General features: G+C 37.7%; 1 protein-coding gene across 5 annotated transcripts in view; it reads right to left on the minus strand.

Annotated features, from left to right (window-relative positions):
- kidins220a (kinase D-interacting substrate 220a) overlaps window positions 1-16562 on the minus strand; it is a 58397-nt gene that overhangs the window by 20223 nt on the left and 21612 nt on the right. For all 5 annotated transcript variants that reach the window (XM_067455349.1, XM_067455352.1, XM_067455348.1 and 2 more), the window contains exons 21-22: window positions 14518-14662; window positions 14242-14404 (exon numbers count right to left, since the gene is read on the minus strand). In XM_067455349.1, coding sequence (XP_067311450.1) covers window positions 14242-14404; window positions 14518-14662 — 308 coding nt within the window. The remainder of the gene's footprint in view (window positions 1-14241; window positions 14405-14517; window positions 14663-16562) is intronic.

A 16562-nucleotide genomic window follows, 5' to 3' on the forward strand; every position in this document is an offset into this window, starting at 1 on the left:
ATCTCAGAATGTGCCAACCCTTTGACGTCGTCACATGGTGAAACACCGCCTCAACAGAAGAAGAACAACGCCTGATTCTGTAGCCCGGCCTATTGACTCATACCTGACATGACATAGGCCTCCATAGAGCTAAACCGGATCGAAACTTCTAAGCAATAAACATACTGCAGAAGCTTCATTTTGATTCCAATATCATGAATGCATTAATGAACTTTATTTTTAATGAATATCCAGCTCATGTGGTGAAGACATTGTGCGTTTGTTCCTTCATTTCATCACGGATTTGTTTGTAAACAAGAGACTGGATTTGCAGACAAGGTGAGATTACATGAATGAATGAAGCAACACACTAATGTAAATATATTTCCTTCCCACAGACTTCCCACTGAGGTGCCTTGATACAGCACTCTGGGAACAGCCTATTCGTTCAGAAATTTCTTTCTGTGTCTTACCCTCTCGTCAATGATGGCCTTCTGGACAGCAGTCAGGTCGGCAGTCTTATTGCGGTTTTGAGTAATGAACCAGGCTGGGAGTTTTCATGAGCTGTATGCCAAAATCTTCAGTATTAAAACAATTAAAGACCTAAAATATTTCAGTTGGTGTGCAATGAATCTAAAATATATGAACGTTTAATTTTTATCATTACATTATGGAAAATACTTATGTGTGTGTATACATTATACATATATAAGCCAGTTCATGACACCTTTAAAATATACTACTAATAAAATTCTTACATCTATAACTTCAATAAAGGCAAAATGCTCCTGAAAATCAATTCCAGCATGTCAAAATTGGGGGTTAAAATCTGACAGTGATGTAAACTACTCTAAAGCTCACTAGACACAAGTGCACAAGTTTAAGCACATGTGGTTACTGCAGTTATTTCTGCACCACGATGTCAGGCGCTTTCAGATAAATGGTTTCCCAATGCAATTTATCTCATTGAGCGTGGGAATTCATATCAAATAAATCTGAAGATTTGCTTCTGCTGAACGCAGACATTTTGCACACCCCATATTTCTTCCTCTATCTTCTTATCTGGCCCCAGCCCACGCCTCTATCTGGTAAAAAAAAGAAAGCTGAATATTTTTTATTGGTCGATATGAGGGCACAATAAGTCCTTTTTTTCATACGGATCGTTGCACCGTGAAGAGGGTGAGCTCAGTGCTTGGCCCGTCCCATTCTACTGGTTTAAGTAATCTGATTTTAGCTGTTTAAACTGGGCAGGAGAGAGCTGACACGATGACACTCAGATGACCTTTTGCTAAACTGAGATGGTGAGACAATGTAAACAAACACTGATATCTAAATGTGAGAAGATGCATACCTGCAGGGAGCATCTGAAATGGTTAGTTCATCAAATGACCTCTGACCTGATATGCCACAACTATTTATACTGTGTCCTAACCAGATACAGCAAAGCAACACTATATTGTTGGTTGCTTAGATGCTATTTCTGCAACGCAATGGTCCAGCCTAAACTGAGAGCTCATTGGACCAAAATTCCACTCTGCATGTATATTAAACATCAACAATGGATGAGCCAGGCGAGACTGATTGTGGATATTGACAAAAATAACATAAAATATAAAATAATAATTCACATATTATTATTGTTAAAAAGAGGCTGTCAAAAATGTGGCTGCCTATACACTAGAAAGGCAGATTTAAACAAAGAAATAAATAAAAATAAGTCTTTCTAGAATTTAGAGTAAAATTTTATCGGCAGAGTTACTTTCCAGTGAAGGATCCAGCGTGTTGTGGACAGTGGCTAAAGGCTGCAAAGAACCGTGAATATGGAGAGAACAGCACAAGAAATCTAAAAAACCTACATGCTTGAAGCCAACATTTCTAACTGGATGACTGACCACTAACACAGTGTTTTATGGCAAACGGAGGGGAAAAACTGAAAGAAACTGCCGTTCTGTCAGCTCCGCGTGAAGCAAAAAGCCGAAAAAGTGAATACAGGTAAAAAAAGCTGTTAGCCATAGTGTTCCATTTTTACTATAATGATTTTTAAAGAGTACACATGGTACAATATAAACCTATATTATACCTTATAATAACACTTCTGTCAATAACTCTCTTTCGATCCTACTGTCTGTAAGCAGGGATACAAAAGTGCCAAAGTATAATCCTGTAGTTTTCATAAAAGCCCTTGAGCTGTCAAAGGTTTTTCTGAAAAATAAACTTGAATTTCTATGTCCAGGTAACACAGAGAACGAGTAAACATTGTTCATTTACTACTGACATTGTAAATGGTTGAAATAAGTTCCACTTTAAAACCAGTGTTATTTTAGTATTATTTATAATTGAGTATTTATTAAACATTTTAATCAGCTTTTATTTTTACATTTTCAAATTTTATTACAATTTTATTTCAAGGTACTTTATTTTAAGGTAAATTTGGTAATTTTGTTGTGTTTTTTTTTCCTTCATTTTTATTTCTATATTGATTTATTGATTTATTTTTATTTCAGTTCAAGTCAAACTTCAACATATTTCAGTTAGTTGCCCTGGCAACATTTCTAATTTTCACTTGTTTTTTTATTTTTATTATATTTAAGTTAGTCATCTAACATATTTTATTTAAACTACAGAAAAATATTTTAATAGCTTTATTTTTAGTTCAAATTAAATAAACTTTTAAAGACAATAACATTTTTTTTTATTAAAATGTATTAAAACAAAGAAATAAACAAACTAAATAAAATAAAATAGCTAAAACATTAAGCCACATATAGACCCCTTTTAATAATTTTGATATAATATGATTTAATAAATCTGTTATAAGAAAAGTACGCCTTCTGCATACCCGTGAAATATAATCAAGATTTTCCCATGAGATTTTGTTGCATTGCACAGCATTGCTCTCATTTGCTCTCAGTGTGGACAGAAAAATAGCTTGTTGGTAAGGACACAGTGTTGTGGTCATTATGACCTGAATGGCATGTTAAAATATCATGTTCCAAAAGGTTTAAGTTTAGAAGACCATTTTAGTTAATTGCTTAGGTCTCATCATCCTCCAATGGCTGTATAAATAGCGACGGTCACCAAATGACTCACAATTTCAGTCGAGAAGTGTGCGTGTTGGAGGGCGAGCGAGTGGCTGGGTGTGAGAGCAGATGTTGAAGTCATTGGACAAAGGCCCACACTGTGCTACAGCAGGCCTGTGTGTCAGCGGGTCAGAGTAGGATGCTGTGCTAACAGTCAGCTGACCTTCCGCATGATGGACATTAGGTAGAGGTCTCGTACTTAGGGTGGGGCTCAAGGACGTGACCAACATAGAGATCAAACTTGAGCGCAGACGCATGCTTGCTTGTCTGTTCCACACACGCGTGCAGAAGCATCGCTTTAAGAAGGGCTGAACAAGAGAGACGTGGGCTGGTGAGAGAGGTTTGGTTCATTTCCCACGCACTGGATTAAGCAGAACTGGGCAGATTGTGTCTCTTCCGAAATCCAGCTGGGCTTGTTTATTTGTATGTGTGTGTGAGCATACTCACAGACAAACAGGAGCCAGTGACAAGAGCCTCTCTAGAGACCCAACTTCCTCTGTCACAAGACACACACACAAACACTTTTTGTCTCGTTTTTTTTTTTTTTTTTTTTTTTTGAAGGAACCTGCTTTACAGCGGAAGAACATTTAAGATTCAAAAATATTAAACAATTCTTCATAGCCAAGTATGTGTCTGTGAGATACATTTACTTAAATGATCCCTGAATTAGTAAAGCAAGCATAGTCTTTTGACTTCTTTTGAGTGTGGTCCATATTGCTAAGACAAGACTCCTTGACCAACACAATGTTAACATTAAAATGGAGAATGTTAAGTATATGTCTTGATGAAACAGGATTTGGCCATTTCCAAAGCTGTATTGTCAGAACAAAGTGCCTGCAATATAAGTTCATAGTAGCAACTTTGAATTGGACGTCCATAATGAAGGGTTTGTAATCATGTAATTCTAAATAGAGATGTTTGTCATTGACTTGTTTATGGAATACTAAAACAAACACGGTAGTTTTCTCATCAACTGCTCACTGCACAATATTGAATGTATGTGTGTGTATTTAATCTGGCGTGTCGTGAGACAGCGCAAACACCCTGACACAGGCCTCGTCCAAACACAACACCCAGACTAAAACATTTGAGGCGTCCATAAACACACCAGAATGACGATGTCATTCCAATGACTGGCTAAAACAAGACTAACCAGATGAGGAAGAGACACATCTGCATGTCTTCAGGGGAATTTTCACTCTTAGCCAGACCCAGCCTATCTCCCAACATAAATGAATGCGCTTCTTTCCTGTGTCTTTACTTCAGCCTTGTGTGTTAGTCAGACTGGGTTGTTTTTTCTGTCCTTTTCGCAGTCTTATTCAAATAATGGGAAGAGCAGAGCAGAATGAGTTCAGGAAATGACACAAGCTGGACTCAAACTTTCATCACCCACATGAGCACCGCGGTTAAATGTGTCAGAGTGTGTGTGCTAACTGCCAGGGCACAGCTCCAAATAATCAGACAGGGTGATGAGAAATCTCATTTCAAAATATTCTACATTTATTTTCACAGTTTTTTTTTTATAGTTTAATTAGTGCTGTTAAAACAAAACAAAAAACACGCACATTTTCTGTAATTAATCACAATTAAAATCGCACCTAACATTAACTTTTTTGATATATTTTGTTTATAACTTATATAACTTGATTTTCAGGTAGGTCTAACAGGTAGGAATATACAGAAAAAAAGAAATGATCAAACACTTCAGTCTTCACTACTTAAACGGTTAATTTAAACTTAAACAAGAGCTGGCGTGGCCGTGGCATACATTCATAGCTCGTGTTAAGTTCATGCCTTTGGAAACTTAACTTTAGGAATTCATTTGAAAAATGTAAATACTCACTTAGCTCCGCACCACTCCGTTTACATAAATATATTTTATTTATAGGGTTACTTCAGCGATATGCTATCGCTGAAGTAACCCTTTAATCTTACTAAAGCATTTAAATATTCTTTTTTTTTTTTTAAAGAAATAAATATTTTAATTCTGCAAGGAGACATTTAATTAAACAAAAGGGACAGCAAAAATAATTATTTTGAACTTTAGAAATTTCTATTAAATAATTTTTCAGGTTTTCACAAAAATATTAACCAGCACAACATTTTTTAACATTGATAATAATAAGAAAAGGTTCTTGAGAAGCAAATCAGTATTAGAATGATTTCTGAAGGATCATGAGACACTGAAGATGTAATGGCTGCTGAAAATTGGAGTATAATAGTAAAATAGGTTTTACTGTATTAAAATGCAAGCACGCTTTAGGTGATGAGAGACTACTGTCATCAGGCCAATATAGACAATATTGGGAATCTAAGCTTCTTAACTAGAGATATATGGCTTAGATTGTCTATTAAAAATAGCTTCTTCTTTTCTTTTCTTTTTTTTTTTTTGCTATTTAAAAATAAAATAAAAGTACCTTTGGCACACATTAGATATTTCTTTATAAACATTTGAAAAATCTTACCCACCAAACTATCATGCCTGATGAAGACCTGACTGGTCGAAACGCTGCACTTTGTGTAAATACATTTTTGGAGCTGCAATTTCAGTCTGCTGACATTATTTTTCTATGTTTATTCAGAATCAGTTTTTAAATCACAGTTTCGCAAAGCTGCTTTTCAAAACAAAGTTGAGACATGGTTTTCATGGCCATCTGGAGATTCTAGTTAAACATTTTGCCTGATTAAGCATCTTTTCATTGGTCATTTCAATGCACAAACAACAGGAAGTAGTCATTTAGCCCATTCAGTCCATGATAAAAAGTCAAAATTGCCAAAAGCGGAGATGCGCATTTGATGGTTATGGATATGATATGCGCAGCTACAGCTATTTTTATAAAGCACACTAGGCAGTGGATTAAGTTTGCTAATTCCACCTTGAATACATTATAGCAAGTATTTGTATTCAACTATTCATATACATACATACACACACAAACATTATGCTGTGGAAGCTAGTAGAAAGCTAATCTTTCCCCAACTGTACACATCAGCATGCTAAGAATACCATTTATCAATTGAAGCTGATGTAATTCCTCCACCAGAAAAAGACAGCTTTTGAAGCTGGTGGGAGAAGTTGGCTGCGACATCAAGTGATTTGTTTAGCAATTACTTTTGACATTCTTGCCTTTGCTATGGGAGAAAATTGCAAAGGAAAAAGTGCTATCATTCATCTGTCATGGAAGCACTGGGAATGAGGGAAATTAAGCTTTGCTGTTCAAGATACTTGCCATTTTAAAAGTGCACACAAAGATAAAAGCACATCAAGAATACCAAAGGCGCTTCAAACAATACTGCTATTGATCACGCCTGTGTTGCATCATTTGGGCTAGCGGCATGGCTGTCTTAAATGTTGAGCACTTGAGAGGTCTCTCGTCGGGTTTATCCAAATGCTAATCGATCCCAAAGCTAGCTTAGCTCACCCCTCCCCTCCCCTCCCCCCACCTCTTGTTCTTTTTCAAAGACTCCCACACAAAGCAGCTGACAGGAAAGAGTATAATTCTCCCCACTATTTTCCCCTTTGGCCGGTGCTGAATGTGGCACTTGACTTTGCTTACAGCCACTCTTGTGTGGACAATTTGAGGACGCTCAATGAGTCCCAAACACGGTGATGCCACCCTGCCCTCTATAAGGGGACAGAGAGACAAATGCAGACACGCATTTATTTTCTGAGCTCCATAAAGAGGACCAATGTGCCCACAAAAAATAAGAGTTGGTAGATTTCATATGATTGTGAATGACGGCCTCTTGGGGATGGCAAAATGACCTTAGTAGATATTTGACTTATTTAGATCTTGGTAGAATTGTATTCACATTTTATCCAATTAATTCAAGTTCATTTTTATCTCTGGCAGAGTTTTGCTGTTCTAAAATCACAAATACATAAGGACTGAAATAAACTAAGAAGTGCAAGAACCCAGAGAAACCTCCAATCTGGCAGCCAAACTCCCAGAAATGAGAAAACCCATCTGTAAACAAAAGCATCTTGCCCAGAAGCTTAAAAAAACTCTAATGAACTTTCATGGGATTTTTTCCCCCATTGATGAAAGCAAAGAGCTGCCCCAGAGCAGCAGTGAAACACAATTTTACTGGAAAACAAAATATATTAATAGAACAAAGTCTAATGATGTTGACTACTGGCAGGTAAAGCTTTGAGTAACTTTAGCCAATAATAAATCAAGCAGACTGACATTAACATGATCAAAGCGACAATGTTCTATTTTTAACACCCCAAGAGATGTCAAACATCCAAAACATAACCATATGATCAATCATAATCTGATCAAAGGGTAAAAACATTGTTCAGAGAATAGAGGCATTTTGACTTTAAGTGCGTCCTCTGTGCATTTTCCAGGAATTGATTGCAGTAACTGGAGGGTGCACTAGGTGGCAATACACAACAGTAGGGCCGCCAATGTCAAGAAGAAGGGAAAACAGCAATAAAAACAAGAGTGAGAACAACTGCGAAAGGTGGAAGTGCAAGGTGTTTAGAAGGTATGCGTGCTTTTACAATTTGTACTTGTAAGTGAAGGCGGCAAAATGATCTGTACTCTTCATGATCTGTACCTTTCTGAAGCACCTCAAATTTATGCTAGAATAAATTTGAGGTGCTTCGGAAAGGTATCACTAAAAACAACAAGGTACCACTTAGAGCATACTATTCTTGCTAGATGTAAATATGAATATGAACTGATTATAGATGGTTGACAGGATCTTGACGCTTCCTTGAGGACCTTGAGGCTTACATCATCTTCCTGTAAAGCTCTTTATATGGCCTCTAACTTAGAGTTGCATTACGCACAACTGAAAGGTTATGGAGTACATCCTTCGGTTTTACACTAGCATTCTCCCCTCATATTTGCTGACACACCAACTTAGGGTTCCGGGTGTCAATTTCAGTTCCCCTGATGATTAAAGTGGTAATTCCCAACTAAGAAAATGGGCTTTTAATAAAAAGCCTATCAATGTAGTAGATTGTAGACCGGTGCTAAAAAGAGAGAAAAAAAAAAGCCTGTGGAGTTCCTTCTCATCTGAAAGGTTCATAATGCACTGGACACCACCACTCAGCCAATCAGACGTGGACGTGGAGACAAAAATGCAGAAGTACGATCTGTAATTTTAACAAAAGTATCATTTTCCGGCAGACATTTGGCACTACAGATCGTACTTCCGCATTTCTGTAATAGGTAGCTCTGCATGAAGGTAACATGGAGAAAAAGTACACATTGTTCATTTGCATATACTACAAACATTGTAACAATTCAAAGCTGGTTGAAAATCAGCGAGCTTGAAGCCCCAATATGTGTGAGCCGACATGATGGCTTTTCCTTTACTCACAATAGACACGAAAATGGAACTCATGGCACAGACCTGCAGAGTTATCACAGAAACGATCCAGAGAGCGACTTTAAATCCCTCTGTGCAGCACACAGCCTCTTCCCTAGTTTCAAACTCATCTCATCCATCTGGAGGTCACTTTGTGCACCCAATAAATGCACTCCCTATCTTAGATTGGGCTTCTCTCCTTTGGGGAATAGATGGGGCTTTCAACCGCCTAATCATTTATAGAGCCTCTGGGCAAATAATGGCTGCACTTTTTAAATTACTAAGTTTACCTCTTCCACCAAAGAGTTCTTGAAGGATCAGGTTCATGGACAAAGGCGGAGTAGAAAACACATCGAGATGCCAGAGACAAGACTGGTACGTGAGAAAAATATGAATTCACAGGAAAGTGAGAAGTCCCAACTCAAAGGCAAAGGGTTCAAAAGAGCAGAAGAAAGGAAGCCGTGTGCTTTTCAGAAGAATTACTTAAAGGCTTATTAGGCTTTTCGCATAAAGGAAATCACATAAATGTGCTTCAGAAGGCGCTTTTATCTCCCGACGTAATTGCGACTGAAATTACAATAATTGTACCAATTAAAGTAATCCTGAATGAACAGTGTGTCATCTTAATGTTTCAGTACTTGGGAGAAGAGTCTGTCTAATTAGCTCCAATAGCCTCGCGCATTCACTTCGAGTGTCATTAGTTAGAAAGTTTCGCTAAAAATCGCTTTAAATCCTGGATTTTGAAGCCCAGCACTGAGAGCCAATTGTTCCCTCAAAGAATAAGCAGAGCATTGTGACAGGAAGCATTGTGAGCGGGATGAGCCTTTCGAAAAGTGCAAGGGCTTCCATGTTCTTTTTCTTTCACCCGTGAATGTCACACCGAGTTGGCAGCCAAGGAGATGCCGAGAAGTGTGGACGAAGGTGAAGGGGTGTGTCCACCTTCCTGCGTGCTCACATTGAATCCCTCCAGCGAATGGTGGTTTTGAAGCATGCCACGCCAACTCTCCTGGTGGGTTAATTAACAAGGGTTGCTCTTGGAGTAGGGGAGGAGGGGACATATGTTACCGGGCCAGAGCCGGCTGATAAGGGGAGGGCGGAATGGGCATGGTACCCAGCCCAGTCAGGTTCTATCATACCATCCTGGCACAAGCCGGACACCAGATGTCAGAGCAGAACCGACTCGACGGGCCACACCTCGTAACAAGTGCAAAACCGGAGCAAAGTGCCATAAATAAACTCCCGGTGGACCTGACTCTGCTCAAAAAGTCCACTACAGATCATGGCCATCAGCCACCACAACATCTCTCTAACTCACTCGCTCACTTTCATTTTTGACTCCCCCCTGTTTGCTTTTTATGGTAAAACTGCCCAAATGTGTCTTACTATTACCAAGACATTCTCAGCCCAAAATAATGGCGGCAAAGACCAATAAACAACTGACTCATGGTCCTACAGAATGGAGACCATTAATGACCAGACTGAATGACCTACACAGTGAAAGAGAGAGTGACTTAAGTGAGTGTGTCAATGTCGGGAAGAAGGGTTGGTTGGACATTTTCCTTTCAGTTTGTTGGTCTTGTTCGTGAGTGTGAGTTTGAGTAGTTTTACTGAAAATACAGAGGTGTAAACACATTTTTCTCTGGTCAAGGTGGTTTATAGACCTTGTGGTTATAAAAAGTGTACTTTAAGGACAAAGATCTTTGCTTTTTGCCTGCGTGGTTGGATTACTGTAGCCTGTCTTAATGTTAATCATAAACAAGCTGATGTTATTAACAGATTATTCACATTCTGGTGCAGATTAAAGGGCCGGATCACTAGGGGACTGAAGAGTTGTTTCCATACTACACACAATAAAAGGCTTAACACCCACTGGTGTAGTCTTAAGCTAGAAACATAAACGTAACATAAACAGAGAAACTAGGACAACGAATAAAATTAATACAAATATGTTTATTCCCTGTTTTTATGTTTGTATTATATATATGTGTGTGTGTGTGTGTGTGTGTGTGTGTGTGTGTGTGTGTGTGTGTGTGTGTGTGTGTGTGTGTGTGTGTGTGTGTGTGTGTGTGTGTGTGTGTGTGTGTGTGTGTGTGTGTGTGTGTGTGTGTGTGTGTGTGTGTGTGTGTGTGAGCCTGTTTATGTGGTTTATGAGGACACAAATTTGTATAACTACATGGGTATTACACTGGTATTACACTATAAATGTGGTTTATGAGGACATATCAAATGTCCTTATAATTCAAATGGCCTTAAAAACATACTAAATGATGTTTTTTTGGGAAAGTAAAAATGCAGAATGTTTCCTGTGATGGGTAGGTTTAGGGGCAGGGGCAGTGTAAGGGGATAGAAAATACAGTTTGTACAGTAAAAAAACCATTACGCCTATGGAGAGTCCCTGTAAACCACATAGACCAACATGTGTGTGTGTGTGTGTGTGTTTTCTCTCATAACACGACAAATATGTGTATGCTTTTACACAAAGTATACATAGTTTTTGAAAAAGTTATACAATTTCAATGGCATTGACTGAAATGTTCATATTTTGACAATCATAGTAAAACATATTACTAAGACTAAGATTACTAACATGACTAAAGATTAATTACTATGAGTAAGAGATCCTCTCACAAAAAAATCCCCCAAATACAAATCTTTGTTTCACTAAAAGATAAGGAAACGGAGTCACGCTTTCATTTTCTCTCACTTGACTATAATGCAATTGTCTAAATAATGTTACACAATTTGACACTGACACTTTGTCTGATATCTGAATCTATAAAAAGGTGCAATACTTATCAAATGCACAAATATGGATTTAGTCCATTTAACCTGTCAGTCTTGAGGAAGCCATGTATAATTTCGGTCAGGTTTAGGTTCATGTGCATCAAGCTCAGTTTAGTTCACACAGGACATATTCTTGTATTCAGAACACTGAGATCTCTGGACACACTTTAGAAAAGTATAGCTTTTATATTTATTTAAAAGAAAAGTGTTCAAATGCATTGCTCAAATGAGATGCTGTTTCAACAACCAGATGTGACAGCAATCAACAACAACAACAATAATAATAATAATAATAATAATAATACATTTTGCTTTAATATTTTGTAGCAGCAGTGTTCCTAATGAATAAAAAAATATATATAAAAAATTTTGCATTTCAGGGTCTATTTGGACCCGGTGGAATGTAAGCTTATGAAAGTTATAAAAACGTAATATTTTTCTACTAAAACCATATTGTATCTGACCAGTAACCTCTTATTAATTACCATGCTATTACTCAAAATTTACCCCTTAAAAAACCTACAGCAAAATTGTGATGCAAGAAAATATATTTTTCAATCTTTAATGTTTATCAATATTTATGAGAAGTGTTATTTGAATATATCCTTAGATGTTAAATAAGAACATATAAAAAATACTAGTATATGACTTTGTATTTTAATTAAATTAATTTAAATGTATAACTCATAACTGCTCAAAACAGTTGATACAAATGTAAATATTTAATTTGTGTAATTTTATTTAAATTTTTAGAATTTTATGTGTATATTTATGAACAAAATGCAGCTCCAGAGGGAAGGAAGCTAAATGTATTTTACATTTGTAATTTAAGACCAATCTAATTGATAGATGTTGATAGATAAATAAATAAATATGTTACACTACAGGTTCACTTCAGAACCGTCAAAAGAGACCAGGACGCAAAATTTGTTTTAGATGGTAATATCGCTTCCTTTTTTTGTTTAAAAAATATCTGAATAAAATAAAATAAATGGTGTATTTTGTATTTTTTGTTTTAACAAAATGTCTATTTATCATGTACCTCATACAGGTCAAAAACGGACCTGAATGCAATAGGAGTGTTAAAATAAAACAAAATAAATAAATAACTTCTCTGAGAGGGATTTCCTTCTCTCTCTAAAAAAACAAAAAATAGTGGACAACTAGTCAAATTTAATAATTTACCTATCCTGACTAATAGGACACATTTAGGACTAATAGGACACATGAGTTTTTGGTCTGTCTTGCATTGTAGTGTTGGTTTTATGGGTTATGTTGTGCAAACCGCTCGAAAGATATGTCACAAACAAACAAAAATACACACATACCAGCAAACACACAAAGGCACTGTGAAAGCTCACTCATAATGACCTACCATGGAGCAATGTTACAAGAGGGGATTTCGCCACTTCTCTCTTCTAGGAATTTGTGTGTGTGTGTGTGTGTGTGTGTGTGTGTGTGTGTGTGTGTGTGTGTGTGTGTGTGTGTGGTGCGCGAGAGAGAAAGGGAGAAGGATTTTAAAAAAACAAACAAGCTAAACTGGGCAACACACCCACGCTCATACGCACAATATGTCCATTTCCCGAGCAAATTATATCCGTCCATCGGCCTTTACAGACTATCACAAGAGCGAACACAAGCCTAGTCCTTGTGACTGCAAATGAAAACGACAGCTGACCTATGAAACTAACTCACCGGCAGTACGGTACTTTCTGATTGGTTCTTACATCAGTGCGGACCGTATACTCCCCAAACACCCGTCCAGATCATTTTGGTCATGAGATTAACGGGCCTAAAACCCCTCAAAGATCTACCGATAAACAGCTTTGTGGGTAACTGTTGTAAACCCAATTGTAAACCCAAATGCTAAAACAGACCGGACACCAAGTGGACACATGCAAGTCTGTGTCTACACTGACTCACCCTCATCTCTATAAAAAGCAAGCAAATGCGTGGCCATGTGACCTCAAGAGTGCAATAGAAGGAAGAAAAAAAGCACCAGTAGATTTGACTGTTTCTTATCTGAACAACATCTGTGACAGATAACAGAACAACATGACAGGCCTCTATTTTAACATCCACAGTGAAAGAGTCGCTACTGCCTCCGAAATGCAGTGCTTGTGTGGACATGAGGAAATGAAAGGTATTTCGGGGTATGAAAGAGGAGAAAAACGGGTGAGACGAAGCGCTAAAGGGCATCATGGGGGCTGGGAAAGAAAGAGCGATGGTGAGAGAGAGCAGATGCTGACACTGAGATGCTCTGACACTTCTACAGCCCCAGGAGTCACAGCATGTTAGTGCAGTGTGACAGAGCAACCTTTAAAGGCCAAACACTGAGCATCAGCAAACCTAACGGCCTCAACATCTCCCCTTCCAGCATTTACACACACATACACACCCCTCAAACACTCTAGAGAGGATACAGCGGAATTAACTGCAATTGTGTAGCATGTTTAACGACATCAAGTAAACAAGACAATCATTAAAGAGTGACAGTCTGTTAGTCAGGCAGCGGCTGAGCATCGTTCTTTTTGTTTTGCTTTTCATATATGAAAATCCTGCTGTAAGTAAGTGGCTGAAAGTAAAGATCAAAGCTTGAAATACTTCATGGTACATCATACCCAATATGAGATACATCCTGACTTATAGGAATTGTGCTGCGGACCAAATATAAAATAGAAATTTCCTACTGCCACCTGCAGGTTGCAGGGATTATAACACTGCAAAAACAAATCAATTGTATTTAATTGTATTGAAATTTTGTGCAATATGCATCAACAAAAATACCTCCAAACTTAATATTAAAAAAATAAAAAAAAATAAAAAAAAATAGAATTAAAGAACCAAATGAAACAAAAAAATTAAATGACTATAGAACTAAATAATATATAATAACTAAAAGATCTACATGAAGAGCTCAAATAAATTATAACATTTATTTAGCTCTTTAATTAAATAAAGTAAATAACTTCATTCTTATAATGTTTGTACAGTATGATACAAAATAGGATGTGTAAATGTGTACAGTATGATACCTAAAGAGGATGTGTTCTGTAAAAATGTGTAAGCTGACCTCTCATAAATGGTCTTCAGTGTGACCTGGTCTGAGACTCCATCAGTTTCCTCCAGAAAGAGAATGATCCAGGATGTACGGTATGGCCACTCCTCTGTCAGGTTAATCCAGGATGCCAGCCGATCCCAGTTAAAGATGATTTGATTGGCTCTAAGTAGGCGACCTATCAAAAGGCGAAACTTCATTACCAAATATATTTGTAAAGCAATTGCTTATGTCTTTAAAATGCCACTATCAATAATGACTTTATGAAGCTATAATAAGGGTCACACTGACCTGTGACTGATACTATGTTGAGCAGTCTCCTCATCGTCTGAGGGCTGATGTCACTGAACCAGTCTTCAGTGACCAGCAGCTTGGTCAGGTCAAAGGACATCTGTCGCGTAACGGAGCGCTGCATCTGTCTCCTGCGGTACGTGTCCTATACACCAATATGCAGAGAAATGAAAGTCAGGAGGCCAACAGAGGGTGTGAAAACTGTAGTTCAACTTAGCACATGCAGTATTGATGTGTCGCTTGAGTACCTGGTCATGTACCTCTGAACTTAAAATACATTTACAACCTGTTTTACAACAATAACAGTGCTTCTATAAGATCTACTCACAGAATGGTCTCTTTTCTTTTGTACGGAAGCCCTTTTTTTCTCCTTATCATGACTTAAAGGTAGGGTACGCAATTTACGCTTTTTAAAGGGTAACACTTTTTGTTACTGATTGAAACTTTCTTCACATCATGATAGAAATAATATAGAAGTAGAAGAATAACAGAAATGGTCTAAATATTAAAACACGTACATATGTCTTTTGTTGATTTTTTTTTTCTTTCCAAATTATTGTATTCGGTCCGAATGCAATTAAAATGGGGGGATTCTGAAATCCATTGCCGCTTCAATATACTGTATATATCCAAATTAAATTAATAATCGAAACCTTAATCAATATTTATCCTGCTTTATTATTATGATGATTTTTAATCATTCTTTCCATTTATGATTTTGCTTTAGAGAACCATTGATTCTTGTTTTCTAAAGTGTGTATTTGGTTTCTGATGAGTGACTGAGGGTCTGGCCTAGAGATGTGTGATGTGGCACTAAACACTTGACAGCAACCAGGATTTTGGCGGTATCACGCACCCCTAACATGCCAGGAGTGCAGAAACAGTGCTCACTTAGCCCGTCTTCCAGATATCAAATATGGATTTTTTAATGTATTATATTTTATTCATTTTATATTTCCTTTTACTGAAACACTATAGAATCAAGATGAGTATTGCCTGTACTACTGTCAGTACCTCTCACTTAGAGAAAGCACATTCTCAGTATGTTTTGGGGAACATTCTGGTCATAACTGGAGCTTAATCAGCTCCAACCTTTGAGAAACTGTGTCTTTTTGTATCTGCACAATATTCTGTGTTACAGATCAGTGTTGAGAATAGACATCCTAAGACATGGGTAGACTTCTTGTTCTGGACAAGCTGGAGCCCGCTCCAGACCTGGAAGGTCACTACGTGCCTAATTCCGGGGTGAAAGCTTCAAAAATCAGATTTACTAACAATGTGTGGAAATTTTCCATTACTGTTCATTTTCTCTTTCTCCCAATCAGAATCATCCACCTTGCTGCAATGATAAGACCTTGAAAACAGTATAACTGTTGGGACAATTGTATGTACGGTACGACAAGGGCCGGGAAACAAGACAGGGAGAGAGGGAGCGCGGCCTACAAACTCCTTCTGAGACTTGAAGCTGGCTTCTGGTGATGAAATTGCAAACCATTCTTCAGTTAATTTCTCTTTAATAGTTAATTGACTCCTGGTCTTCTTTTTTTTTTTTACTACTGGTCTTGGATCATAAACTGTTAACCCCAAACACAATGATACAATGTCCTACCTGACTGTCAACATATGTATTTTCATACCTCCGTAAACCCCGCTAGCAGCGACATCACACATCATCAGCGTGTTCAGACAGTATGCAGTAGACGTACAACAGCCGGATTTTAAAGTTCCTCCTGAACCAGAACAATGAGCTTATGCTGCGTTCACGCCATGCCATAACCGTTATTTTAAGATGATAACCCGTGGCATTCTACTAGGAGCTGTTCATGTTCTCCGACTCTTAATTATGTGTTTCTATGTCAACACTATCAACGCCAAAATGAATTGCAGCAGTCAGGTGGTACATCTAGAGCTCTGTAAAGCCCCTTTCACACTGCAATTCCGGCAAATACACGGATAATGCGACCCGGCATTTGTTCCCGGGCCGCTAGATTTGGTCCATTCACACTGCCAGCGAAATACCGTAATATGTGCGCTTTCACACACAA

The sequence above is a fragment of the Pseudorasbora parva genome, chromosome 10 (assembly GCF_024679245.1).
Source record: "Pseudorasbora parva isolate DD20220531a chromosome 10, ASM2467924v1, whole genome shotgun sequence".
In the NCBI taxonomy this organism is placed as follows: Eukaryota; Metazoa; Chordata; class Actinopteri; order Cypriniformes; family Gobionidae; genus Pseudorasbora; species Pseudorasbora parva.